The sequence below is a fragment of the Phyllostomus hastatus genome, unplaced genomic scaffold (genome assembly GCF_019186645.2).
Source record: "Phyllostomus hastatus isolate PE091 unplaced genomic scaffold, TTU_PhHast_1.1 phas_scaffold_60, whole genome shotgun sequence".
Classification (NCBI taxonomy): Eukaryota; Metazoa; Chordata; class Mammalia; order Chiroptera; family Phyllostomidae; genus Phyllostomus; species Phyllostomus hastatus.
In genome coordinates this window covers 4,518,564-4,544,820 of record NW_025334038.1, presented here as the reverse complement: position 1 = coordinate 4,544,820, position 26,257 = coordinate 4,518,564, and the positions used below count along the sequence as shown (strand labels likewise).

General features: G+C 40.4%; 1 protein-coding gene across 5 annotated transcripts in view; it reads right to left on the bottom strand.

Moving 5' to 3' along the window:
* Positions 1-26,257, bottom strand: part of CCDC93 (coiled-coil domain containing 93) — a 96,720-nt gene that overhangs the window by 24,914 nt on the left and 45,549 nt on the right. For 3 of the 5 annotated variants that reach the window (XM_045825988.1, XM_045825992.1, XM_045825990.1), the window contains 6 exons: positions 25,261-25,353; positions 24,939-24,989; positions 23,960-24,046; positions 11,852-11,968; positions 6,180-6,242; positions 1,579-1,652 (listed from right to left, as the gene is read on the bottom strand). In XM_045825988.1, the coding sequence (XP_045681944.1) occupies positions 1,579-1,652; positions 6,180-6,242; positions 11,852-11,968; positions 23,960-24,046; positions 24,939-24,989; positions 25,261-25,353 (485 nt within the window). The remainder of the gene's footprint in view (positions 1-1,578; positions 1,653-6,179; positions 6,243-11,851; positions 11,969-23,959; positions 24,047-24,938; positions 24,990-25,260; positions 25,354-26,257) is intronic. The other 2 variants (XM_045825989.1, XM_045825991.1) reach the window with 1 other exon arrangement.

The following is a 26,257-nucleotide window of genomic DNA, read 5'->3' as shown; positions in this document are numbered from 1 at the left end:
CAGAGACATTTATTGAACAAGATACAAGAAACATTGTACACAGGACAATGACACCTCAGTCCCCTTCAAAGTAGGGACCTCACACAGTTCTCTCCATTGCCATCAACTGCCCTGTCGTACCTTCCTGAATCTCATCAGTGGTCTGAAATCCCTTCCCTTTCAAAGGTGATTTTACTTTTGGAAAAAGGCGTAAGTTAAATGGCGTCAAATCTGGGCTGTAAGGGGGCTGAGTCAAATGGATGATTTGATGTTTGGCCAAAAAACTCTGCACAAGACATGATGCATGAGCAGGCATGTTGTTGTGATAAAGCTGCCAATCACCAGGTGCCCTAACTGAGGTCTTCTGAATCATCTGAATAGTTTCCATAGAGGAATGTTCAAGCTTAAAGCAAAATCTGATGCAGATGTGTTGCTCTATTCACACATTCATTTGGAATGCAATGGCCACCCAATATACTTGTGCTCACGTCTAACGCCACCACTGACTAATATAGTGAAATCATCCTTGTTCACACATGCACATTCCAGTCTACTCTCCTTGGCTGCCACTGATGTTACACTGATGTCATGCTGTTCTTGTTATATTAACAATGGCTGGACTTTTTTTGGAGAGACCTCAAGTTTCAGCTCCAGGCCCAGAAAAGCATCAAAACTAGGCAGGCAATGCCAGGATGCCAAGATCGGCTGCAATGACTAATGACCCCCTGCCCTGGCACCAACCAATCAGTAGAGACCATGACCCTGAAAGGACACATCTGGAAAAGCTGATGAATGTTCTATTGAGATGGTCCCCTGAGACTTCCCCTAAAGTCTGGAAATTGGGTAACACCCTTCAAAACAAAGAAGCCAGCATGTGTTCTCCTTGGGGCATGCCCACTTACATCTCATTTTTTCAAGTGAATTTTCTTTCTCTTAAACTCTAAGAGTCCCCATGAGACTTGCAACCAGGGAAGCAATAGGCAGGGGCAGCTCATCCCAGGCTAACCCCTTGAACCTGTCTCCATGGCTCCCTTTTCTCTCACTTTCCAGAGAGCTGACAGCAGCCCCATCTTGGCTCACTTCTTTCCCATAATGTTTCTAGAGCACCGAAGCAGCCTCACCTAGGCTTTCTCTTGTTGCTCCTTTTATCCTAAGCCCTTCTTGTTTCACTGCCTCCGGCTTTAATAAATGTCCTCTCAAAATAAAAAAATAATTAATTAAAAGAAAACTGGTAACAATGGTTGACTCCAGGAAGAACTGAGTATCTGGGGGATGAGGTGGGAGGGAGACTTTTCACCATGTACCTTTTTGTATCATGAATAAATTACTTAGTTTTTAAAAATGGAAAAATAGTTAAAAACCCCAAAACATATTGCTTCTGATCTTCAGAGCAACTGGGAGGAACAGGCAGCCCAAGCACATCTCAGCACATGACTGAGCAATGGGCACATTCTGGATACCATGTGAAATTAACTGACCTGTATGAGGACAAAATGACCTCTGGCTCCTTAGTCCTGTGTTCCAACCAATTAAGCCACCAGATACTGGAAAAGTAACTTTCTTTAAATAAAAAAATAAACATGTGCTGAAGCCTCTTACCTTGGATCAGCTTTGGATTCTATCTTCTCAAGGGATGCCTGTTCCTTGTCCAGTTTCTCACTATAACTCTTCAACTGCAAGAGAGAATGGAGGCATTGTTGCTAGAGCTTTGGCAGAACAGAAGAGCAAGCGCTTCCACTCTCCTTCCCCTTGGTTCCACCTGTACTCCACTTCTGACAGGTGGGTGAACCCACAAGATTTAGCTATACACTGAGAAAATAGGTGGACATGAAAAATAGGATGGGTTGGAGGGACAACATGGAAAGGTCAAAACCAGACCCTTCTTGATGCATACTGATAGTTAATAAAACCTTGGCAACAACTTTCAATCACAGCAGCAAATGGGTAAAAAGTCAAAAGTAATGTTGACAGCAGGTACCTTTTACTAGGAAGGGGAACTAGAAGGAGTGGCTGTGAGAGAGAGACCTGGGTTTAAATGGCAGAATGCCAGTATCAGGTTTATTAACAGGGCAGGACTAAATCTCCTATCTTCTTGAATAATTTCACTTCCATTTTCTGAGTCAGAGTAAGGTTTTCAAAAAAGAAATTTTAAAGAAACTTAAAAAGAAATATAAATTATAGAGTGTACAATTATATTACATAATAGAATACGAAGCCACTGTTAAAAATGTAATTCGTAATGATGATTTCTAATATCTACTGTTACATGAAGAAAACAAGGTACAACACCACAAATATAATATGCTTACAATTATTACAAAGAAATGCATATATTAAATGTATATGAAGGGGGACCCCTCCGAAAAAAAACAGGCATTATTTTCTGGAGGGTGGGTCCCTTGTAGTACAGGCTTTCCCTGCTAGGTGAGTATTCTCGGAACCCATCTGTATCAGTGTACCAGCTGCCATTGTCATGAGAGATTGTGTTTGGCTTCAGTGAATTTTTTTTGAAGCCTCTTAACGCGTTTGTCCATTTCAATAATGGACGACTTATGACTGCATCTGCCCACACCCTGGTGAGTGTTCAGCAGTTTTTGACCAAAAATGGCATGACCCCCATGCCCCACCCTCCCTATTCACTGGATCTTGCCTAGAGTGACCTTTGTTGGTTACCCCAATGAAAAAATTCCTCAAAGGGAAACATTCTGCTGATGTAGAAGAAGTGAAACAAAAACAGCAGAAACACTGAAAGGCATCAAAATCAATGAGTTCAAAAAACTGTTCTGAGTAGTGGAAAAACCATTTTGACAAGTGTACTGCATCAAATGGAAAGTACTTTGAAGGTGACTGAAGTTTAAACATGTAAGAATAAATACACATTTTTTAATAAATAAATTCTGTTTTTTGGGTCCTCCTTTGTACATGTATGAAAGAATATACATGTTACTTTATATGCATAAACTACTTCTGGAAAGATCCATAAGAAACTGGTTACACTAGTTATCTCTGGAGAGGGAAATTGTGTGGCTGAGTTACAGTAGTATACCTCATGTACTTTTTGAATTTTGAGCCATGTGAATGCATTACCCATTCAAAAAAAAAAACACATTAAAAAAAGTACCAAGGGCTCTAGCTGAAAAAAGACCAAGCACAAGTTGCAGAAATCCCTTCTTGCCTCAGGTCCTAAAAATCCAGACTATTATGTTGAAACAAGGGACAAGAAAGATGGACAGTAGACAGGAATGGACTGAGGAGGCCTACTGTGTGGAATTAGCGGACGCAGAAGGACTGGGCTGTAGGGCTGGGATATGCATCAGGGTCAGCCAGCGGAGCTAAACCACATGGCCAGGCTCCCTCAACCCATGAGCTAATTCAAGAGCTGGTGCTCGAATCACAGAGGCAGAGCAAGGCCCCAGAGAGTCAACAATGTCCAGGAGAACTGGAGAGTTGGTCAACACCAAATATTAGGTACCATTGGCTGATCATACCGAAGAGTAGGGCCCACCCTCTCAGAATAATCACATGAAGCAGACTGCATAAAATGGATACACAGTCCACATAGTTGGTAACAGGAAATCTGAGAGTCAAAGACAGGGATCCCATCAAGAATTATCAAACACCTGAAGAAAGAAAGATACAACCATAAAAAAGAGTGTGTGGAGGACAGTGAAGGCTGGCGTCATACAGCCGGAGCCCACAGGGGTTAAGGAAGAGATAGTTAACCACAAGCTTCAGCAGAATGCGACTAACTTTTGCAGAAAAAATATTTATCATTTACATAGCCTGGGAATGGAGCAATTATGCCTGTAGTTTTTCCCTGAGCCTGTGAAACATCCTTGAGTTTTATCTTATAAAATAAACATGGAGACCATGTTCAGGGTCATTGTCTCTCCATCAGAGGACAATATCCCACCTGGTGGCCACTTTTCCTTAAACTGTCTGTGTCTTTCTCAATCTCCCATTGCTGCCCCCTCAAGGACCTCCCCTCCCTGCGCAGGTCTCGACAAAGTGTATAAACTTAACATGAATTTTGATCTGAAGAAATAGTTTATAGCTCAAGAAAAACTTGACACAATTTATGCCCTTAGAGAGACAGGACAGGATACAGCGTATATTAAAAAGGATTAATCATGCACATAGGAAATTAAAATTGTGATTGCTGAATTTAAAAAGTGGACAGGCTAAAACCTGGTGGCCAATGCAGGGGCCAGCCAATCTGCTGGCCTTCTTACAGCGATGTGCAGCCTGCCCTCGTAGATGGCATGTAGACATCTGTCTTCTACTTTCCATGCCTGGCTTTACTTTTCCTAAACTTACTGGAAAGATAGGTCTCCCCCGGTTTTCAGTGCCACTAGGGTATCCTGGAAGAGCAGATTTTGCTGAAATGGTAAAACCCGTGAATAATGATGTAAAAGGGTTCACTGTACTCATTTTGCCCAGTCTTTGCCTCGCATTGGTACGGAGACTGAGGCCCAAACACAAAGCTCATTATTTATTCATGAGCTTGGTCTTCAGTGTTCTGACAAAATCAGGCTTCTTTCTAAGTTATTTAGAACTAGGTTTTGTAGAGCTTCCCATTTTTGTAGATGGGAATTGGTTTGACTGTCCTACTAGTAAGCTCTCTTAGAGGTCTTTGGTGCCACACTACCAGCTTGGACCTCTGCATGACCTTTCTGCCTTATTTCCCTATCTGCAGAACAGGGATGATAACTGTGTTGTTTGTGCTGTTGTGAGGACTAAGTGGACTTATATACAAGTGATGGGCCCAGAGCACACCTAGCACATAGTAATGCTGACAGCTATTATTATTTGAGGATAAGCAGATTACTTATTACTAATTTAAATCACACCTCTACCTTTCCAGCACCTGAAAGTGGCTTAACAAATACTTGATTTAGTGTTCAGCACAAAAAGCCACTTAGGATTTATATCCTAAGGCATATACATGGTTTAGGAAACTGGTTTTCCAGATTGTTACACACAGACTGAACCATGACTTGGCACACTTCATGTTAGAGACTCTTCAGCATTAAAAGTAAGACAGCAGCAGAAATTCCACCCCAAGAATTGGTCATCTAATCCATAAGGAATGTAATCACAGAAGAGTAGAAAGAAAGCTCATCTGCCCTAACACAACAAATGCATCTTTAGAAAGAATTTTATAAGAATTTACTCTAACTGCCTGATTTAAACATTCTAACAATAATCAAAGTGATCTAGTCCAGGTCAGAATTAAAAACCCTAGTCAGGTTTTCAGGTGTGTAAGTGCTGCATACTGCTGTAAACATAAGAATTTTAAACAGGCAGATTTCATGTGAAATTTTAAAAAACAGGGACTGGTTTGGTTTCAGAAATGTCTGAAGATTAGTCCAGTTTCCATGAGGTCCACAAAGTACCAGACGGGGCACTCACAGAGAGGCCCTTATAGAGTATAGCCATAGCCTGAGCTCCAAAATGACAATGAAAGCTCTCCTGGTCAAGGTGAGTAGTATTATGGGAATGCAAAGGACTATCTCTAAAGAACTATCTCACTCTCCTCATGACAGAGCTGGCATCAAGAAGTGTTTGTTTTGCTCGTCTGGTTCCCAGGCAATCTGATGTGGGAGGTAAGCAACACTCAAATGAAAATGTGAGATGGTACACTCATAATCTGGGTTAGAAAATGAACCACATGCTCCAAGATATACCAGTAAATCCCCTTTTCTTTTGAAACCTCCTGCCCCATCCCACCTAGGCTTAGTCAGTAATTTTGAACAGCAAATTACATCACTGTGGTTCTCTCATATTATAAAGAGAAAGCATCTCACTCTCACAAAATTCAGTATTTTGGAGCTATTCACATCCTGTGGCTTGAGGAGCAGGGGCCATTGACTGTGAATGACCCTCCATGTTCTTCGTTGTGGCCTGCCCCACCCCCTCATCAGGCCTACCTTCCTCAGGAAGCCTATCCTGACCTGTGCACCCGCTCTGTGATGCCTCCCACCTAATCACTGATGCGTTAGATAGAACACAGAAGCATGGATAAACTGATGGCATGGGTCAGGCACTATCATGTGATTGCCCTATGCCCCCAAATGGACCTGAGCCCTGAGAAGGGATTCATGACTCCTCCACACAGACTGATGGCACATGGCATTCATAACAGTGCAAGTCAAAAATGAATTTTAAAAAGGCCCATGGAGAAAGGAAAATCTGCTCACCTCTGTCAGTGTTTTCTTCATTTCATCATACCTGGCTTGTAGATTGGTATGATTTGCCTGTAGCTGTAAAGGAAACAAAGAAGACAGCTGCTCTTATTCTTACATCATACATATGGGTGATACTCCCATTTCACAGGTGAGAAAATAGAAGTGCAGAAAGATTCAAACTGAACAAATGTGGGAATTTTAGAAAGGCTGACAACAACAAATGAAGGAAAAACTCATATATAATATAGTATCAACTACATGTCAGGAGAGATACCAGATATTCTGCATAAATCCTATCACTGAAACTTATGTTCAATGGAAGAAGACAATATCTTTATTTTAAAGATGAAATATAGACTCAGAAAGATTAAGTTACTTGACTTGACTAAAGCTTCACAGCTGATAGCTGATAAAGCCTGGACTTAAATTCAGGTCTAACTTTTCTATATGGCTACAATTGCTTCAGTTAAACAACTTGCTCATTCACAGAATACAAACTGCACTTCAGTACTCAGGATTCCAGCACAGAACATGACTGATTGGCAAACACTGCAAGAAAGAAGAAAGGATTCAGGATTTCAACACTAACAGGAAGAAAAATGATTACCTTTATTTTGAAAGTTGCATAAATTGTAAACTTACATCTCAAAAATGTCTTTCCCCTTTTCCTCACTAAAAAGGTTTATATAGATAGCCTTGTGTTGTCTATGAACTTTCAGAAATCTGAAAACATTCCATTAAAAGTTCAAAGGGTTTGCACATTTCTACTTTGAAAGGGGAAATGGCAGAAACCATCATCAAATTACTTGTTACCTGTGTACAAATTAACACTGAGAAATTTTATCCTATTATCTCAAAAATTATGTCAAAATGACTTTGCTCCATCCTTGAACTTGTAAGCAACTTATTGAGAATTGTATCATCATCAGAAATCATTATTCCTCAATCATACTTCTTATATCAGTCTTCAGATTGATGAGTAGTTATACTTCAACAAGGCGTATCAGGAAGCCAACTCAAAGAGACAGCAAAAGTGACAAAGGAGGGAAGCAGGAAGGCTCTGGTTTCTTCCTTTTCACAGGGAAGCACCTGTTCAGGGACAGCTTTTATTAACCTATTTATTTAACTGGTAGATGACAGTATTTCTGGAGGAAGCATTTTTTTTCCTCTTGAAATCCTAGTGTTTTAACTCTTGAAAACTCTTTGAAGCTACAGGAAGGGGTCCTGGCATTTTCCCATGGGCTTCATCCACCTGCCTGCCCTCTTCTTACTCCTGTACCCACCCACCCATCTGGTATTTACCCAATACTCTGCGCTCAAATGAGTATTTTAAAGTGGGGAAGAGCAGCAGCTAAGACCAGCCCATGAGGTGCCCAAGGAAACAGTCACCTTATTCATTAGGAAGTTCAAGGAAGTCTTCACCAACAGATTTACACTCAACAGCTGGATCTTGGCAGGGAAGTACATGAGTGCTAAGAGTGGAAGACTCATTTCTTCTGTTAACTAATTTAACTAGTAAGTGTTTTACTCTTCTCCTCATCTGACCATATTTTCTTAAACAGGACTGTCCCAGTAGCTAGGCTTAGTCTTCATTTTGCTGTAGTCCTCCAGGTTTCTCCTGCCTACACTTTCTTTTTCCTTAACCTTCATCACCCCAAAACTTCAGCAGCTGGTTAACACTTTCTTACTTGATTCCTCTTTCTTCCCTCAATCTTCGGTGTCTTCTCAGCTATCTACCAGCTGCACTGCAGTTCTGTGCCACTGCAACATGTTTGCTTGGATCATGGGACGTCCTCTACTCCTTCTCTTGCTTCTACCCCTCCCCCATTTCTCTGTTGGACTAAAAACTTCTCCAGGGCTCCTAGCATTAAGGCCACAGGTGCCATCTTGGTTGCTTTCCCCCTGCATTACTTGTAGGAGAGGTTCTTAAAGTTTCAATTCTCTGTTATACTCTTGATAGAAATGTAAATTGGTAAAATAATTGATAAATAATTTGGCAGTTTTTCAGAAAACTGACAATGCATGTATTTTTTGATCCAACAATTCTACTTCCTAAAATATATCTTAAAGACATATTTACATATTTGCGCCAAGATGACAGCATGAGGATATTCACGGTAGTAAAACTTGCAATTGGGAAAAACAATCTTGGAGAAGCCTACATATGCATGAATAGGGGTCAGGTTAAATAAATTACAGTACACATATACTATGTCACACCATGTAGTCATTACAAAGTATAAGGTAGATCTATATGTTCAAATCTTGGTTCCACTGTTAATAAGCCATGTGACCATGGGCAAAATTACTTCCTTTCTATGTGTCTCAGTTTCCTTATTTGTAAAATAAAGACAGTCTACAGCCAGACCACCCGGAATCCACCGGATCTTATCTGATCTCAGAAGCAGGGTCAGATCTAGTAAATACTTGGATGAGAGAGTACAGTAATAGTACCTTCTTTGCAAGGGTGTTGTGTGAACTGAATAAGTTAATTAAAAAAAAACACAAAACACCTTATAGTTAGTCAGTAAAAAAAAAGTCCTTATTAGCCATTATTATTACTGAAAGAGAGATATCTGTGATAGAGTAAGAGAAAAACAAACTCAATTTTGTAACCAGACAATCCACCATCTCCAGGTGAATGGGCATATATAAGTACTTGCAAAGGTCTAGAAAATAAAGGCTGGCTCTAAGAAGCAGAACATTTTTTTTATATGGTTCTATACTATTTGGTTTATTTAGCTTATATGATTCCTATAATTTAAAAGATGTAAAAACCTGGCTGAAGAGTGTAAACATTGATATAGAAAAAAATGTATTTAGTATAGACACACACAGCATATGCTCTCTCAGTGTGACTCACTATTCAGTGTGCACTAAGAAGAAAGTGTAAGGTGGTCTCACAGGGCCAGATGAAATGGCCAGGGAGACAACTGAGAGAACAGGAGGAGCTAGAGTTAAAGCTCTAGAGACCTGGATTCTTATACAAAAGGCTTGTTAGGATTGTTGTTTGTGACCCCTGTCACTTCTGACAGAATTAGAGACTATTACAAGATGAAAAAATTCCATAGATCAGCTAGCTGAGAGGTGAGCAGCAGGACAAATTTAGGGACAGTAACAAAGGGATGTCCAACCTGTGTCCCACAGGCCACATGCTGCCCAGGATGGCTATGAATGTGGCCCAACACAAAATTGTAAATTTACCTAAAACCTAGTTTTTTTTTGGTTATCAGTTTTTGTTGGTGTTTGTGTATTTAATGGTGGTCCAAGACAACTCTTCCAGCGTGGCCCAGAGATGACAAAAGGTTGGACACCCCGGCAGAGGCTTCATATTTTCTTTTTTGACAGAATACTGCAAATTAAAATGGGTATAGCAAGTTACCTAGAAAAAAATGCACATTCTTACAGCCCAAGAAAGTGTTTATGAAAATGTTGATGTTGGTTTTACATCTTTATAAAACATTCATATCTAGGCTTATTTGGAAACATTTTCTTCTTTGGTTCCTTATATTTGCATAAAGTTTTGGTTCATTAAAGTCCATTCCTGTTTATATTTTCATTTCATTCTTGAAGCAGTCTCTCCAGGCATATTTTTATCATCATCTGAGACTCCCTAATTCATACATGATATGTGACCCTAGGCAAATCCCTACCTCATTTTCCTCGTCCAGTTGGCCTAGCTACATAGGCAGGGGTTATTGCACATGCTGGTGCCACTGCAATAATGATTACTGTCCTTTACTAACAGACTGCTACGTATTAGGCAGTATGCCTAAAATATAGTAGGTTTTTGGTAAACACAGGTTCAGAGAGGCTTGCCGTTTTTAGCTGGACGAAGAACGTGCCAGGACTGCTCCTGGAATAAGGCAGAGCATCCTTTCTCTCCAAGTTTAGAGTTAAAAGAAAACATCTACTCATGCTGAGATACTCTGGTCCACAGGGTCTACAGTATCCTCACAACTATTCTCCCTCAGAGGAGAAAAACATTCTGATGGATAGAGCCTCATCCTTGATTCATGCCCATCTTTTTGAATCAATCAGTTCTTTTTGAACCAATCAGTTCTTTTTGAACCAATCACTTTCAGGTTCTTTTCTCTGGCAAGGATCAGGAGTAAAGATTATATTCTCTACTATGAATTAAGATACCTAAACAAATCATTAAATGAAAACCAATCACAGTCCACCTTGGTATCCTTGTTTGCTTATAATTCAGGGTGTTTGGTAAAGAAAACCTATTGTTTGTTCACCTGTGGTAGAACAAATTCTAACAGAACAAATTCAATCAAAGAAATGACTGGCTAGACCATCTGATATAGTACTATCTTTTGAAAATGTGGGATTTGAAAAGATCAAAAACGTGTAAGTTCAAAATGCCAACTGGCACCCATTTTTTAAAATTATTTTTTCAACAATTGAAATTACTGGTGAACTTCAGAAAGCAATATTCATTCCCATTTTCTCCTGCTAAATGTATTTTTCTAATTAATTAAATCTTATTACCAATGCATATAACAATGCTTTATCTTCTAATGACTGTTCCTGAGTGAACCCCCCCAGCTTCCTTTTATGTGTACTTTTCAAGGTGAATATATAAAGGTCTTTCTAAAACAGTACTATCCATCATCATACATTACAGATGCCATCCCACAGCTTTAGAGCTCTCTTTATTATTTAAAAATGATCTGGTTTCCTCCATTTTCCCTAGGATCACTAGTCAAAGCCACCAAGAGCTCATGTCTGGACTACTGGATCAACCTCCAAATGGTTCTACTGGAATCCCTTCTCACCCAAATCCAATTAATTCATGCTCCCAAAGCAAACAGAATGTTCTTTGAAATATGCAAAGCTGATCATGCTACTTTTCTACTTAAACCCTAAAATGGCTTCCACTTTCCTTAACATGACCTCAGATGGCTCTGCTGACCAGCTGCCTCACGCATGACTCTCCAGCCAAAAAACAGAGACTAGTCAAGACCCTTCCTCTTCCAGGTCTTAGTTCATGCTGTAGCCTAAATCTTCACCCAAGCCCCACACAGTTCCCATGCAGACTTCCTGCCCAGCCAGCACCTGCTCATCTTTCCAGCTACAGTCCTTTGTGACGAAGATTAGATCAGGTCTCCCTATCAGCTCTCTAGACTTCTCTTTCAAGCACTTACCACGTCACAGCTCTAAATGATGCATGTGCTTTGTTTAGTGTATGTCTCCCATTACTATCTTAAGATCCTTGAAAGCGGGAATATCTCTTTCTTCATTCATCCTCATGGTCTAGTTTAGTTCCTACCATGTAGAAGTGCTGAGTAAATATTTGTGAATTAATAAATGCTACTCTAGCCCTGTGATCTTCTTCTAGAATAGAGGTTGGCAAACTTTTCCTGTAAAGAACCAGAGAGTAAATATTTTAGGCTTTCTAGGCCATGTGGTCTCTGCTGCACCTACTCAACCATGCCACAGGAGCTTGACAACAGACATAGAAAATATGTAAACATGGGTATATATTTATTCCAAAAAAGCTTCGTTTACAAAAACAAGTGGGGACTGGGTCGGCACAAGGGCCATAGTTTACTGACCCCTGTTCTGGAACCTCCTTTGACCATTTTATCACAAAGACCTTAACTCCTCCCCTAATTCTTCACTTCTTAAACAATGGTTCCATTTTACTTGAATAAAATTATGAAAACACCAACCTCTTCCAGATGTTTGGTCTTCTGCAGAATCTGTTTGTTCAAGGAAATGACTTTCCGACAGTGAAGTTGGGAGGTTCCTAATTTTTCTGGACTTTCTTCAGCTGATAGCTCAGACTGCTGTGGAAAACAGGGAAGGCAAATCCAAAGGATTAATCAGTCCATTTTGGTTCATGTAAGAGAGGTCCATTCCTGCTCAATCTGGGCAGAGCACCACTGGCTCCTGTGTACAATGTAGGTCCAGAGAAGAGACTCAGCACAATGATCACTCCCTGTCCATGTAACTACATTCCTGACACAGGGAATGGCATGTGCCGGAGCACAGGAATATAATATCGACATAACTGTGGTTATATTGCTACCATCTGACAAAGGGCATCATCAAAGGTCTTAAACAGAGGAATAACACAGTCACATTCACAGCTTCATATTACCACTGTGGAGTTATCATCAAGAATGATGAATTGATTCACTTTCATCAATGGTTAAAAAGTTTAACCATTCAGAAGCACTTACAATGAAAAACATTAGTCTCTCAACTTACTTCTCCCCACCCATGGGCTCTTTTAACCATTTATTTCTCTTTTTTTGGTGTTCACAGAACATAGATTTAAGAGGCATCAAAGTTGCTGACAGAGGCCAGTAGGAAATTCCTGAAATTATATACATTAGGAGGGGATGGAGAAGAATGGCTGGACAGGATATAGAGACTGTCAGGAATGGAAGTAAGGGAGAGATTTCTGGATGAGGTGAATGTAGTAACATTACTGAGAAATCACACAAAGAAGGAAGCAGCCTGATGTAGATGCTGAATACAAACACATGCCTCAGGACACCAAGGAGAAGCCCCAGGAAAAAGAAACAAAAAGGCTGACCCTGTTGCAATAGGTATACTTAGAATACTCATTTAGAAGATCACAGATAGCTTTACTGAACATGAATAGTTTAATACCCATTATAACCACATTTCCTTTTTATTGGGAGCATCCCAATTCCAAGCAAATTACTGATTTTAAGCTCAAGTACAATAAAACAATTGGGTATTTGATTTTCCTAGTATGTTTTAACAGCCACTGTGGACTTGAAAGTCCGGAAGATTTACCCATGGCAAAGAGAGATGGGAAAGTGAGAAGGAGGAGAAAGTAAATGGTACAGTCATCATTTAATTTGGGCAAGGATTTCCCTGAATAACTCAGCAGCATTTTTAACAGATGACTTTTAGCTCCTTAACAACTCTGGAGGTAGGAAACAACCAGCAGAGTGTGGCTGCATAAAACAGTAAGGAATGTCATTTTCTATCTTGTGGGCTGGTAGGCCATAAAGGAAATAGAAAAACAAAGCATTTGTCCTTGCAACATATCTAGTCTCGAAACCTAGGATTTTGGAAAATGTCAACTAACATATTTCAGCTTATCCAGACTTCTGGGAAGTGGAGTTACCTTTTAAAGATATAATTGGACATATCAAGACATCCACAACCTGTAGTCTGGGGAAGGAGAATTCTTTTTGAAAATTATTTGAGTACAAAAAAAGGGGAAGAAGAGGAAAGACCAACCCCTCTCAATTTCCAAATCACCTGTCAGAAACAGAATTATAATTAACTAATTATGTCTGCTCTACTTTGACTACATCACCCTGAACTATGTTACTAATTTGGTCACTTTCGTCCGCTATATATTTAGTAGCATTTTTCTTATAGATAATTTAGATTTGGGTTTTAACATCCAACTTGACCCTGATTTCTAAAGTGTCACTGGAATATCCTCAAAGCATTTTACCTTACTAACAGAATGACATAAGCCTTCTACCTCACAATTTACTGACATTTAAATTAGAATTAATTCTCCATCCACAAGCACTACCCCACATGGTATATCCCTATGTTTGATGTTCAGATTATCTTGAGTACCCTGATCTCCTCCAGCTGCTTGTCTGGATTTGGACCAGACCAAGTTGTGGGCAGGCAGGCCATGGGGGGTCAGTGTCTCACTCATGTCCCAGACCTCCTCCAGTCTGCAGGGGTGGGCACACACTCATTCAGTGCTATCCTGAACCTTGGGCATGGGTTGGATGTCTCTAACTCTTAGTAGGTTTTCTGACTGATTAACTGATTTTATGACCAAAGTTCCAAAAGAATGAAAATGCATTTCCCACCAAATTTCATACCCTCTATCAGCGTACACAGTACACACACAGCTTTGTTTCAAAACTATGACCTTTGACTTTACTTCCAAGAACTCTTCATCAAGGGAAACTAGTAGCTATTTTGATATTTGTAAAGATTTCCAGGATAGTCTATATCTTTCTTTTTCTCTCTATATCTGGCTATCTTTCTCTCTCTAGTATCTATCTATCTATCTGTCTATCCATCCATCTATCTATCTAATCCAATCTATCTAGATTTAAAATTTTAGCCACAGTTGTCTCACAGTCTCATAGGACCCTTTCAGGGGAACTTCAAGGTCAAAATCCTTTTCATAATAATACTAAGATATTTTTTCATTGTCATAACTTTATAGTGAAAATTTCCCAGATTTTACATGATATGTGATAACATCATTGCTTTGATGTTAATATGTAATATATTTATTATGGTTATTTGTAAATGAATTAATATATAAGCCATTGGGATCTCAGTAATTTAAAGAGTTCTAAAGGGTCCTGAAACTAAAAATTTTGAGAACTACTACTTTATTCTAAGGGGACTGACTCACTCAGAAATTCTTTATTGGCCCCAATCATTGATTGAGAGAGCTTCATAGCACTGAGCTCCAATCATCGAGTGGGTCCACCTATCATTTATATAACACATAAAGGAGGAAATCCTTTTCTGATTCCACTCTTTTAATAGACAGGTGATTCAGAGAACCATAAAAACAGAGAGAAAATATTAGCAGTGCACAGAAAGACTCCTGAAGTCTCTGTACAAATGTACTGTTATATCTCTGCACTAACAGTATGTATTCTCAGCAAACACGGGCTTTCAAAATCCTTTCCCTTACTGCTAGGTAGCAATTCTCATTGCTCTGAGGAGTCCCTTAAATTTGTATCTGCAAAGCATTAATGTACACCAATATTGGGACAGTAAGTACCATTTCCATATTTGACACTTCTCCAAATTAAAATGAATAATATGCACATGAGCAGGCCCATAGTATATATGAATTTGTGAGTTCCTCCACTTGCTTTTGAGTCTAGAGATGGTACTATGCAAACTGCTTTCTTTAATGGGAAGTTAAAAATCATTTATTCATTCTAGAGCTGAACAGCAAAGACTTCTTAGCCTAATCAATGGAAAGCTGATTGCTTTATTTTTCAAACATACTTTTAATTAAGCAATCTACATGTTTCATTTCTTTCAAATACCCTCTAAAAAGCCTGAAGCACGAGACTGATGAAGTCAGAAACAGGTCTTTACAGCAGTATGTCTCATCTGACATTCTTTTCATTGAGAGTCAAAGTGGAAGAACACTGAAGGTGACCAACTTGGATCTTGAAGAATGAAGACAAAATTGTCCAGCTAGAGAGTAGGAAAGAGGGCTTTTCAGTAAATTCTTGACATTTGAAAAAAATGTAAATCCTGGGGCATATTAATTGATTTCAACTTGAAAAGTGTAACATCTCTCAAAAAATTACCAACCATATACAAATATTCCACTTGTGTTTACACTGGAGTGAAGATTATAGTACCAATCTAATTTTGTTCAACAATTTCAGATTAAGAACATGCTTTCAAAACCACAACATGGATTAGATGACTTCTCATTCAGATTCAATGTTTTCTAATAACTGACATGTATTCACAACTCCCATTCTGAGGGAAATCAGATTTAAATGTTTTTCAATAATATTAGCTCAGTTTAAAATAGTAAATTCCTCAGAGAAACAAACAAAAAAAATGATTACTTTAGCTAAAACTATATATTTTCATAATGAAAGAGACCCAAAAGGTTATCTACATAAAAACCTTCTTTTTAATACAGGAATCTCTCCTATATTACCCCCCTCCCCAAATATGGTCACTAAGCGTCAATAGTAAAGATCTCTATCTCACAGGGGTGCCAGAAGTTCTCTACTGAATAGATGAACTTCAGTTACTGGCACCTTGACTAACCTTCCTATTAAAAACAAATATAAAATATAAAATATTTATTAATGTAATCTTTTAAAAAATCTATAAGCTAGCAAAAATGTAAGAAATCTTGGAGTTCCAAAAGGCTAGTGAAAAGTGGAAATCCAGGAAGGTGTGTGAATCCACTGAAGTTGGCATTTTTCTTGTGCATATTTGCCAAAACCAGGTGATCTCAATCTGATTTTTCAATTCTGCACCTGATGTTCATAAACCTTGACACAGGTATAAGAGGAAAAACATCTGCAATAATATTTTATAACAACAGATTGGCCCACAGGTGATTCTGTTGTTTTGTTTTTTTAATTGCTGTTCAAGTTCAGTTGTCTCCATTTCCACCCCATCAAGCTCCCCAGCCCCACCCATCCCCATATCCCACCCTCGAACCTACCCACCTTTGGCTTTGTCCATGTGTCCTTTATACATGTTCCTTGATGGCACATGTCGTTTTGCAATCTAAATTTACACACTACTTGGATAGTCCCAAAACCCACAAGTCAAGACTATGAGTACAACAGACCTGGGCTGGGGTGTCCCCAGGTGCTTGCCAGAAGCAAAAGCAAATCTTTTCCGGAAGAACACAACTTCAACTCTAGGACTCAAAGAAATTCTACAGATAAATTTCCAAGAAGTATGAACTCACAGTAAAAAATGAAAAGCACACACAAAGTTCAAGTATGACAGGCAAAAGCTAGCAGAAACAGACAGCAAGATCAGGTCTGCCAAGATGCAAACAAGTACCTGCCCATTTCTCCCTGAAGCAACGGAGATTAAGTGTAATCACCCTTTCACAGTTTACTTTATCTTATCTAGAAGCATCACATATCTTTCCTCCTTCCTTTTTATAACAAGATGTCAGTAACTTTCTCCACCTTGGCTGTTTCTCCTCTGAACATACCCTAGTTGGTTAAGTGAAATTTTCAAGTACTCCAGGTATAGTCTGAGAACAGCAGACAGGATGGGACCATCCATCTACTTTCCCTGATCTACACTCTGCTTCTATTACTGAAGCTGTATACATAAACGTTCTTTTCAATATTCTTGATTCCACGAATTTCAAAGACACACATGTTGGGAACCGCCCTGCCTGGTATCAGAAGCTGTAACCCCCGCCTAGGCTAAGGCTAAGGGAACGCCCTTGGAACTGTAAGCCAGCAAGGAGACAAAAGCTTATCTCCCTGGCAGGAGTGCTGCTTCTGCTGCTTCATTCAAAACTAAACCCCAAAGCTTGTCAGTTAGCCAAAGACGGGTAAGATTCCCCAAGGGGGAACCATCTAAGACAGGCACGATCACGTGGAAGGCCCCAAAAGAAGGATTTTGGGGGCTACAGCAAAAGGGGGTGATGGGCCCTTGCTCCTCGGCTTTGACATTGCCAGAGTTCTCATCGTCTGGGGGAAAATCTCCTTATCTCTTGGTTGCTTTAGTTCCCTTGCTCCACCTAAGCCTGAAACAATGACAGGGTGGTGCAGCTCTGTGCTGAAAAGGGCGGGTTCCCTGGGTGATCAGGCCTAAGAAAGAATATGTAAATTTCTGTGAAACCTGCTTTGTTTAGAATGCTCTCAGTTGAATGAGAAGGGTTCAAGAAGGAAGTTAGTTTGTTCCTTAAAAGTCTTACAGCTCTTTGACCCTGACTCAAAATAGGTCTTCAGACTTCCTTGTTATCTATTGTTTGATCCTTACTTCCTAGCAATGAGTAATGAGCTTTTACTTGAATTCTTATGCAAAGGAAACCAATAAAAAGCCTCTCCAGAGAAGGAACAGCGAGCTCTCCCCACCAGGGAGGGTGGCCATGGCGCCCTCCAGGAGAGAGGGTGGCCAAGGCACTCCCCACGTGAGGAGTGGCCCTGCTGTTCCTATTCCCCCACAGGACCTGGTTGTCTGTGTATGTTTTTCTCGCGTTTCGACGAGCTATCCGCAGCATTCCGTGATCACTGCTGGCCTGGGACCCACGCATCACACACATTCATGTAACTTTGCTGAATCTAAGGCACAGCTCTGGGTCCCAAGGTAAGAATGCACTTAACATTCAGGATGTATGTAAAAAAATCCAAACCTCTCACTTTATCCCCATGAACTACTGTCAGGTTAGATGGCGTCCTCAGCAAATCCTGAATTGGTACAACTGATTTTTCTGAAACTAAATAAAATAGTTCACATTTACCTTCTTTAAGAAATGAATTTATTGGTTTGGGCTCATAATTTCAATCTAAGATATTTTTGAATATTGATTCTATTCTCCGGTGTACTAGCCACCTCTTCTTTTCTAGCTTTAAATGATGTTCAAATTTGACAAAAATAATTCTTATGACTTTATCCAAATTGATAAAGACCCTGGAAGGTATAGGCTGTCCTGTGAGACTCGAGACAATTCTACCATGTTGACAATTCATTAGCAATACCATTCTCCCTGCTGGTAGTAAGTTACTGTGTATCTCATTAGGAAATCTTGAAGCAGTTTCGAAACACAAACATAGTTTGGAAACACAAACATATTTAGCATGATTCTCTCCAGATATACTGGGTTCCTTTCTCTAAATTCTGATTACAGCTGTAAATCTCTCTTCCTACCTTCCTTGGTTTGGTTCAACTAACCTTTGATCAGACTCTATTTTGTGTGGGGCAGAGTGGAAGACATTGCAGATGTGGAAAAAGACACAGGTGTTACCACTGGACCATCACATTCTAGTTGAGAAAACCTGATTCATTCATAAATAAAGGGACTATATCCTCCACCTTCTCCCCAAGCCTAAATTGTGCCACAGAGAGTTTTCAAAAAGCTCTTCTTGTTCCTTCTTCTCCCTTACTACCTTTCTTCCTTCCTTTAACAAATGTTTATGAAAACCCCATTATGTTAGGCACTGGCAATATACAGTGATCCCAGCCCTCATTGACAGCAAACAGTGTAGTCCTGGGAGACAGGCAGAGACAAATAAAATGGTGCTTTGTTAGCAATGCTGTGAAAGAGACAATAAGGAGATGATCCACACAACATCACAGAGAGACCTATCTTAAGAAGGGAAGTCACCTGTCATGGCTATCTGGTGAGTCTCCACAGTCTTCCAGTCATCTGTCAGCCTCTACTGAGTAATATTTGGCAACATAGACAAAAGATGAAATCCTGGCCCTCCAGAATATACAGATTTCAGATATGACTTGTCTAACACCTGTGACCCTATGTGAAGAAACAAGTCTAGAAGGAAAGGTTATAAAAATCTACCCTTGCCCTAGCTGGTGTGGCTCAGTGGATTGAGCGCTGGCCTCTGAACCAAAGGGTCGCCGGTTTGATTCCCAGTCAGGACACATGCCTGGGTTGCAGGCCAGGTCTCCAGTAAGCAGTGTGCAAGAGGCAACCACACACTGATGTTTCTCTCCCTCTCTTTCTCCTTCCCTTCCGCTCTAAAAGTAAATAAAATCTTAAAAAAAAAAAAAATCCACCCCTGCTCTCACCCTCCTGATCCCAACCTGGGTTTTAATATCTGTGGCCACAGCAAGAAGTTCCCAAGAAGTCAACTCCTCCTTTGCCCCACATTCTTCCTCTACTCCATATGCCAGTGCTGCTAGAAAAATGGTAAAAACGATTTTTGGGGTGTACCCAGATGATGGAATTAGAAATACTCACATCTAAGCTTATTAGCAATCACCCTGATTCTAGTTCAGGCCTGATTCTCTAATAAAGTAGCCAGAGCCTGCCAGTTGCTAAGCTTCCCATCACCTTCTGATTCAGACAAGGTTCCTGGGGTGTAGTTATCTTTATTCAGCCCAAAGCCCTCTTAAATTATTCTTTTAAGTCAGGGTTAATAGCTTGGATGGGACAGAGTCTCCAGGGATCTCCAGGGCTGGACAAATAGGGTTTTAGCCAGCTTGATAGTCTCAGACATGGCATCTGCCTGCTGGCTCTGTGGCTCTGTTGGCGGAGGGCTCAAAGAAGAGATAATGGCTTCTGCCTGCCTTTCTGTCTGAGAGAAAGCTGTCCCCCAGCTCCTGCCTTGATGCCAGACACTTCAGTTCCTCCCTGTATGCCACTGGTGCCTTTCAAGCTGCTACCCTGGTGCTGGAGCTCAGAGGGAGGGAGTCTCCGTAAGTTCATGTGTGGGTTCTTTAAGGGGAACTGCTTGAGACTCCAGAAGTCTCTTCCACTGACTCAATCCCTGCTGGTTTTTACAGCTAGAAGTTATGAGGACTTACATTCCTGGAACAGGAACGCTGGCCTGGGAAGCCTAATGCGGGGCTGGGACTCCTCACTCCTCAGATATCCCTCCTGAATTTTTATCCACCACATGTGGAGGATGTAGGACCAGCCTGTTCCACGTCTGCACCCCTCGGACCAGACTGGATGGATGTGGTTTCTTTAATTCCGTATTTGTCAGACCTCCATTCAACTAAATTGCTGATGGTTCTGAGTCTCATCTAGCCCATTTTAAGAAGAGTGTTACCCTTGGGAAACAAAGGGAGATGGTGCTCCTTGGCCTAGAGTCTACTGACACCCATGCATTATATGAAGCTTCTTCATGTTCCTCTTCCCTTATGCTTTACAGGAACCATACTGAGTTACATATCTCAGAGACTTGCTTTGAAATGTGTGGATTATTTATCATGTTACGTTGTTATAAGAACTTTTGAACTAACAAATGAAAGAGAAGCCTGCATATACATATATTTTAACCTTATTTTTATATCCCACTGCCTGTTAATTTTCTAAACATCTGGACCAGGCAGGCTGTTTGATTCATTCCTTGGTTACAAAGTCATTTTCACACTTTCACCTCCCAAAACTATTTTGTCCCTTTTTTTCATTAAGTGAAAATCTGTCCTGATCTCAGCATAATTTGGATTTCTCTCAAAGTACCACTGATGATTTCCCTCCTGGGTATTCCTCAATCCCATCTCTACTTCCAACAGTTTCGCTACTGAGACCCTGAAGGTAGGGACATGGGTTTTAGATAAACTGGCAGTGTCTGGTTTAAGCTCAATTTATGGCAGTAAAATTAAAGACAGAAAAAAACACATTGTGGCAGATAATCCTAAAATGGTCCCATAATCTCTTCCTCCTAGAGTTCAGGCCTTTGTGTAATACCTCCCACTGAATGTGGGTGGGACCTGTGACTTGCCTTTACCAATGGAATACAGCAAAGGATATGAGATGTATGTGATTGCATGTATATAACTATGTTAGATAAAACTGTAATGTGTCTTGTGAGAAAGCACTCTCCCTTGATTGCCCTGATGAAACAAAAGACAATGGTGGGGAGGCCCACATGGCAAGGAAATGAAGGCAGCCTCTAGCTGACAGCCAGCAAGAACTGAATGCTGCCAACAAACATAAGAGCTCAGAAGTGAATTCTTCCCTCATTGAGCCTCAGATGAGATGGCAGCCCTAGGTAGCACCTCTATTGCAAACTGGTAAGAGTCTAAAACAAAGAACTCTGCTAAGCTGTACCCAGTTGCTGACCCACACAAACTACATGATAATAAATGTGTGTTGTTTTAAGTCACATTTGTGATAATATTGCTATGTAGCAATAGATAATTAATCCGACAAAAAAAAAAACATGCAAGAAAGAGAAAAGCAGCCTCTGATATCTGAGAACTAACTTTAGCAAGGCCTTGATGTTGATTGAGCTGTTCTGTACTTATACTAGGCCTTGGTGTTAACCACAAACAATTCCAAAAAATATCAACACCAGACAAGGTCATAAAGACAGAAGCAAAAATTATGGCCATTCTGTAATCATGTCTGAACATGAACAAAAACCTGAACATTGATCAAATCCCTCAAATGACCAAACATCCCCCTATATTGGCTAATATAAGTACACAGCTTTAACCTTGATTCACTCCCCATTGTGTATATATATGAGATTTACTTAGATGTCCATTCGTTGAATTGCCCTTCTTTAAAGCATCCAACACAGAGTAAAGTGTTACACTCTTGAACTTTCACCCAATGACCTAAAACAAGCCTAAATCCTATAACAAGTCTTTTCTACTGCTTCCTTATTGAGATGCTGCATGGTTCCCCACTGCTGTGTGATCTTCCCATAGAACCAGCGATAAACTCAACTTGTTCAACTAGAGGTGTGTCCCTAGTGGTCTTTGGCCCTTCATTACTGATAGTATTTTATACTGTTACAACTTATTTATAAGGCAACACAGAGGAGTCATTACCCAAACATCAACTCCTAGGAAACGTTTTAGCAGAAAATACCTGCTCAGGCTTTACAACAGTATTATCTACAATGGCAAACAGAAACAACCTAAAAGTCTAACAATAGGAAAATGTTTAATGAATTGTGTTGCATCAACACGTGGCTTACCTAGTATTCACATAATCATGAAGGCTAAACCAGAAAATGTTTAGGGTCTGATTTGACAAAAAAAACCTGCAGACTATAAAAATGCAAATAAAGGTTACTCATTAGCTGAACAGCTATAATGTGTCAGGCACTATTTTAGGCATTTTGATCAGTTCATTTAATCTTCATAATACCCTGCCAGGAAAGTAATATTATTTGTTTTTCAGAAGAAGATACTAAGGGCAAGGAGAGGTCAAATAAATTGGCCCTCATCACATAGTTGGGAGTAGAGGAGACAAATATGAAATGAAATATGACCCCAAATGCTATGTTTTTAACTACACTGTTCTACCTCTTTTAGAAATATATGACGATTGCAACTAGGTATAACTATGGTATCACAAACACTAGAAGATAATATGCAAATGTGAAATAACTGTGATATGGGATTACGATTAAAGGCAATTTAATTTTAAAAATCATCATCTTTCATGCTATATGATCTACTCAATGCAAACAACACAGATAATCGAGCAATGAACTCTTGACCTCCAATTCTCTCTGAGAAATTAAATTACCCTGCCAGGCAGGGTATGTCTTTGGAAAAAGAGCTGTCCAAAACTACTTGTAATTTTACTTTTTTCTGGCCTTCTAAGCAAGACAGTGAGTAACCTGCTTTTGACTGTCTGAGGGAGAGGTTCTGTTGTCCCCATTCCCCAAGTCAATGTTTCTTAACATGGGTTTTCTAATCCAACTTTCATAGAATCCAAAGTGTCCTCTATTTCAATTTACGACAAAGGGAAGGTAACAGTGGTCAGAATGCCTTCTGAGGTTTGCCCAGAAAAGGGTTTAAGTTATCCTAAAAGTACACGACTACATCTTCACATCTTTTGAGGTTTTTATTTGGGAGATGACCACCTGCTGTGACATCCCCTCCCAATTACATCATTGCATAATCATTTCAGAAGACTGTTGCACAGGGGTCAAAGCAGAGCTCATTTTTTGACAAGGCTTCTGAGGCAGGGAAAGCAAAGCTGGATGCTTCAAAAGACATGAACATTTTAAGGGGGGCAGAATGAGTATGGTGAAGAAAGGATGTGAAACAATGCCTTGTAAATTTGATTTTACTGATACTACATCTCAGCCACACCAGAATTAGTTATGTGCAAAATGATTAATCACTGTCTCCATGAGATATTCAAGGTCCTGCTGCCTATTCTCAGCATAAAAAATATATAACACTGAAATATGACTTTCAGGCTTGTGTTCATTCTATACCCTTTAAATAAAGTGGAACAAAAAAATTTGCCTTGGCCTTGGCTGAGTTATGTGGTTTATCTCCTAAGTGGCAAAGCTTCATTCCTCAGCCCAATCACCAAACCAGGCCCAAGTCATAAGAAGCCTAGTAGAGAAGGAAAAATGCCTGTGCTGTATCTCAGACATCGATTTATCAGATGCGATAATTGTTCTGAGAGACAGGTTCTCTCTTTATGTTTATAGAAAAATAGGCACTGAAAAGAAAATTAATTTAGTTAATGGGCAAATGCTGATGGCTTTGTGAGACATATGATTTTTGATAAGTGTAGCTGATGAATTACAACCTGCCTCTGCTAGAGGAGGATGTAGAGAAAAAGGACAAATCTTTGGGGTGTTACCTGAGGCAAAGACTCCAGCTGAGCCCCCACGTACCTTCTCGGCATACTCAGACACAATCTGCTTGATCTCAGCGGAGCAGAGTCCCACAATCTGGCCCATGGAGCTTGCGGTGAGACGGCTCTGCAATCACAGGGAGGGTGTGTTCTCAAGGCCATGCCTTGTCTTTGACAGAACTGGAAAACCTAACACTCTGAATACTACAACAAAATAGATAATATTCCCAGGGGAGAAAATAATTTGGCTTTTGTTTATGTATTCATCAACAAGAAAGGGAGAAAACAAGCTTCAGGACAAATCTGAAGCCACCTTCTCCACTTCCTGAGGCACTCGGCTCACTGCCAGATTCTCTTGGGATCCCAGGTACCACTGGAAAATCATTCTTCATCCTTTATACTCCATCCCAAGGTCTCTCTTCCTAAAAGGTCACTACACAGAGCCTGTTGGGAACTTTGCAGCCTTAGGACCCAGGGAAAAAGGAAGGTCAAATGGGAGATAAAGAAGAATCTCAGAACTCCTAAAATATCTCTACCACAGGCCCTTCCTGCCCTCCAAAGAAATGATCCTTTCAAAGTCCTTGGTAAAACCTCCTGGAAAGCCCTTGACTTCTGAGAAGACCAACTCTAAATTTGGTATTCTATTTTCTACTTAGATGGTAGGAAGGAAGCAGAAGACAACGGTTCCTTTGGCATGGGATGTAACTCATGGTCGTGAAGGAGGAGAACTGAACCATGGCTCTTCCACTGAGGCCCATATGGTGCTATCCCAGCAGGGACATCCTGCCTGCACAAGGGTTCCTCAAGTCTTCCTCCTAGAGGTTAACATGGATGGCAACACTATGAAAAGCTTCCCAAAAGAAAGAGCCCTAGGAAGCAGGAAACACTGAGTGCTGAAAAGACAGGGCTCTGAAGAAGGTGGTCCCTCCCTCTGGGAAGAGGTCCCACAGAGCCAAGCAGGCTGGTTCCAAGTCCCCATCTCCACACCACACCCTCCCCCACAACCACTCCCATCTCACCTCTTCATTTGCCATGGCAGTCATCTTGGTCATCAGTGACTGAATACGCTGCTAAGAGAGGAATACAGAGAAGTAGCAGTGAGTGGATCTGACCACCTAAGACTAACACAGTATGCCTAAATAGGACATTGTTTTACTTGATTTCATTTTATGGTGAGTCTTGTGAGAGGTGATAAAAGGAAACTGGAAAGGGTGTGAAAGGTCAACTAACAGCAGCTGGCTGAGGGAAGCACCTGGCCATTCTGGAAAGCTGGGGATGAAAGTGAAATTTCTCCCCAAATGGTTAAGCAGAACCTTCAGAGGACCTCCGTGGGCCACACACCTCTTCAGCAGCTTGAAGCTCATCTTCCTCATGAGCATCAGCTTTTTCTGCAGCCAAGAGCCCTGCGGGAAGTGCTGTTTTCTTGTCTTCAGCCTAGAAGGCAAGATGCAAAATCAGCTGAGCATCGAGTTGGAGACTCAGTAGAGAAAGGACAATATTGCAAAGAGGCATGAGTCTGTGAGAAAAAACACACAGATCTGGAGGGCAGAATCAATCCCTGCAAAAGAATGGAGAATCCAGAGACCTGAGTTTCCATTCCAACAGCAGAGCAAGCATATTGAGCTTCAGACCCCAGCCACTGCCTGTCTCCATTACTAAACTGCTTGCCGATTAAATCCCTATGAAATCATTCACATTTGCCAGACTTATCCTTAAATTTTGATAGGGTCTTTCCCTTACTTTAATGCTTTCAAGAATAGATCAATGTCCAAAGGAGTGCTTTTCAAAACTGCCAGTTGAGACCTATTAGTGGGACATGAAAATAATTTAGGTAGAACGAGCATCTAAACAGATTAAATAAAAATAATAAAGAAGGCACATATCAGAGTGCTTTGCAGGCAGTTAAGGGTTAAGTACTGCTTTATGAAACTTCAAGTCAATAAAGTTTGAAAGACACTGGCCTAAAGGATAAAAATCTAAACTGCTTCACCTGGTGATCAAGCTCCATATTCTGTATCCAGTCTCAGGCTCTAAATGTACCACACCACACTTAAGATATATGAATTAAGTATGGTTACTCAAATGTGGGCTGGGAGTCTTCAGTTCTTGGTTTTAATTCTACCTCTGCCATCAATCAGCTAAGTGACCTCAGGCTTAACTTCTCTGGATATTAGGGTCTTCTAGGGTTGAAAGGGAGGCCTGGTCTCAAATACCCTTCTCAGACAATCCTAATTCTGGAATGCTTTTCTATAACAAGTCTACAACTGTCCCTGGGGAATACCCTAGCTCCCAACTGCTGCGTGTATCTATAGGGAACAAGACTTCCAGTGTAAATGTG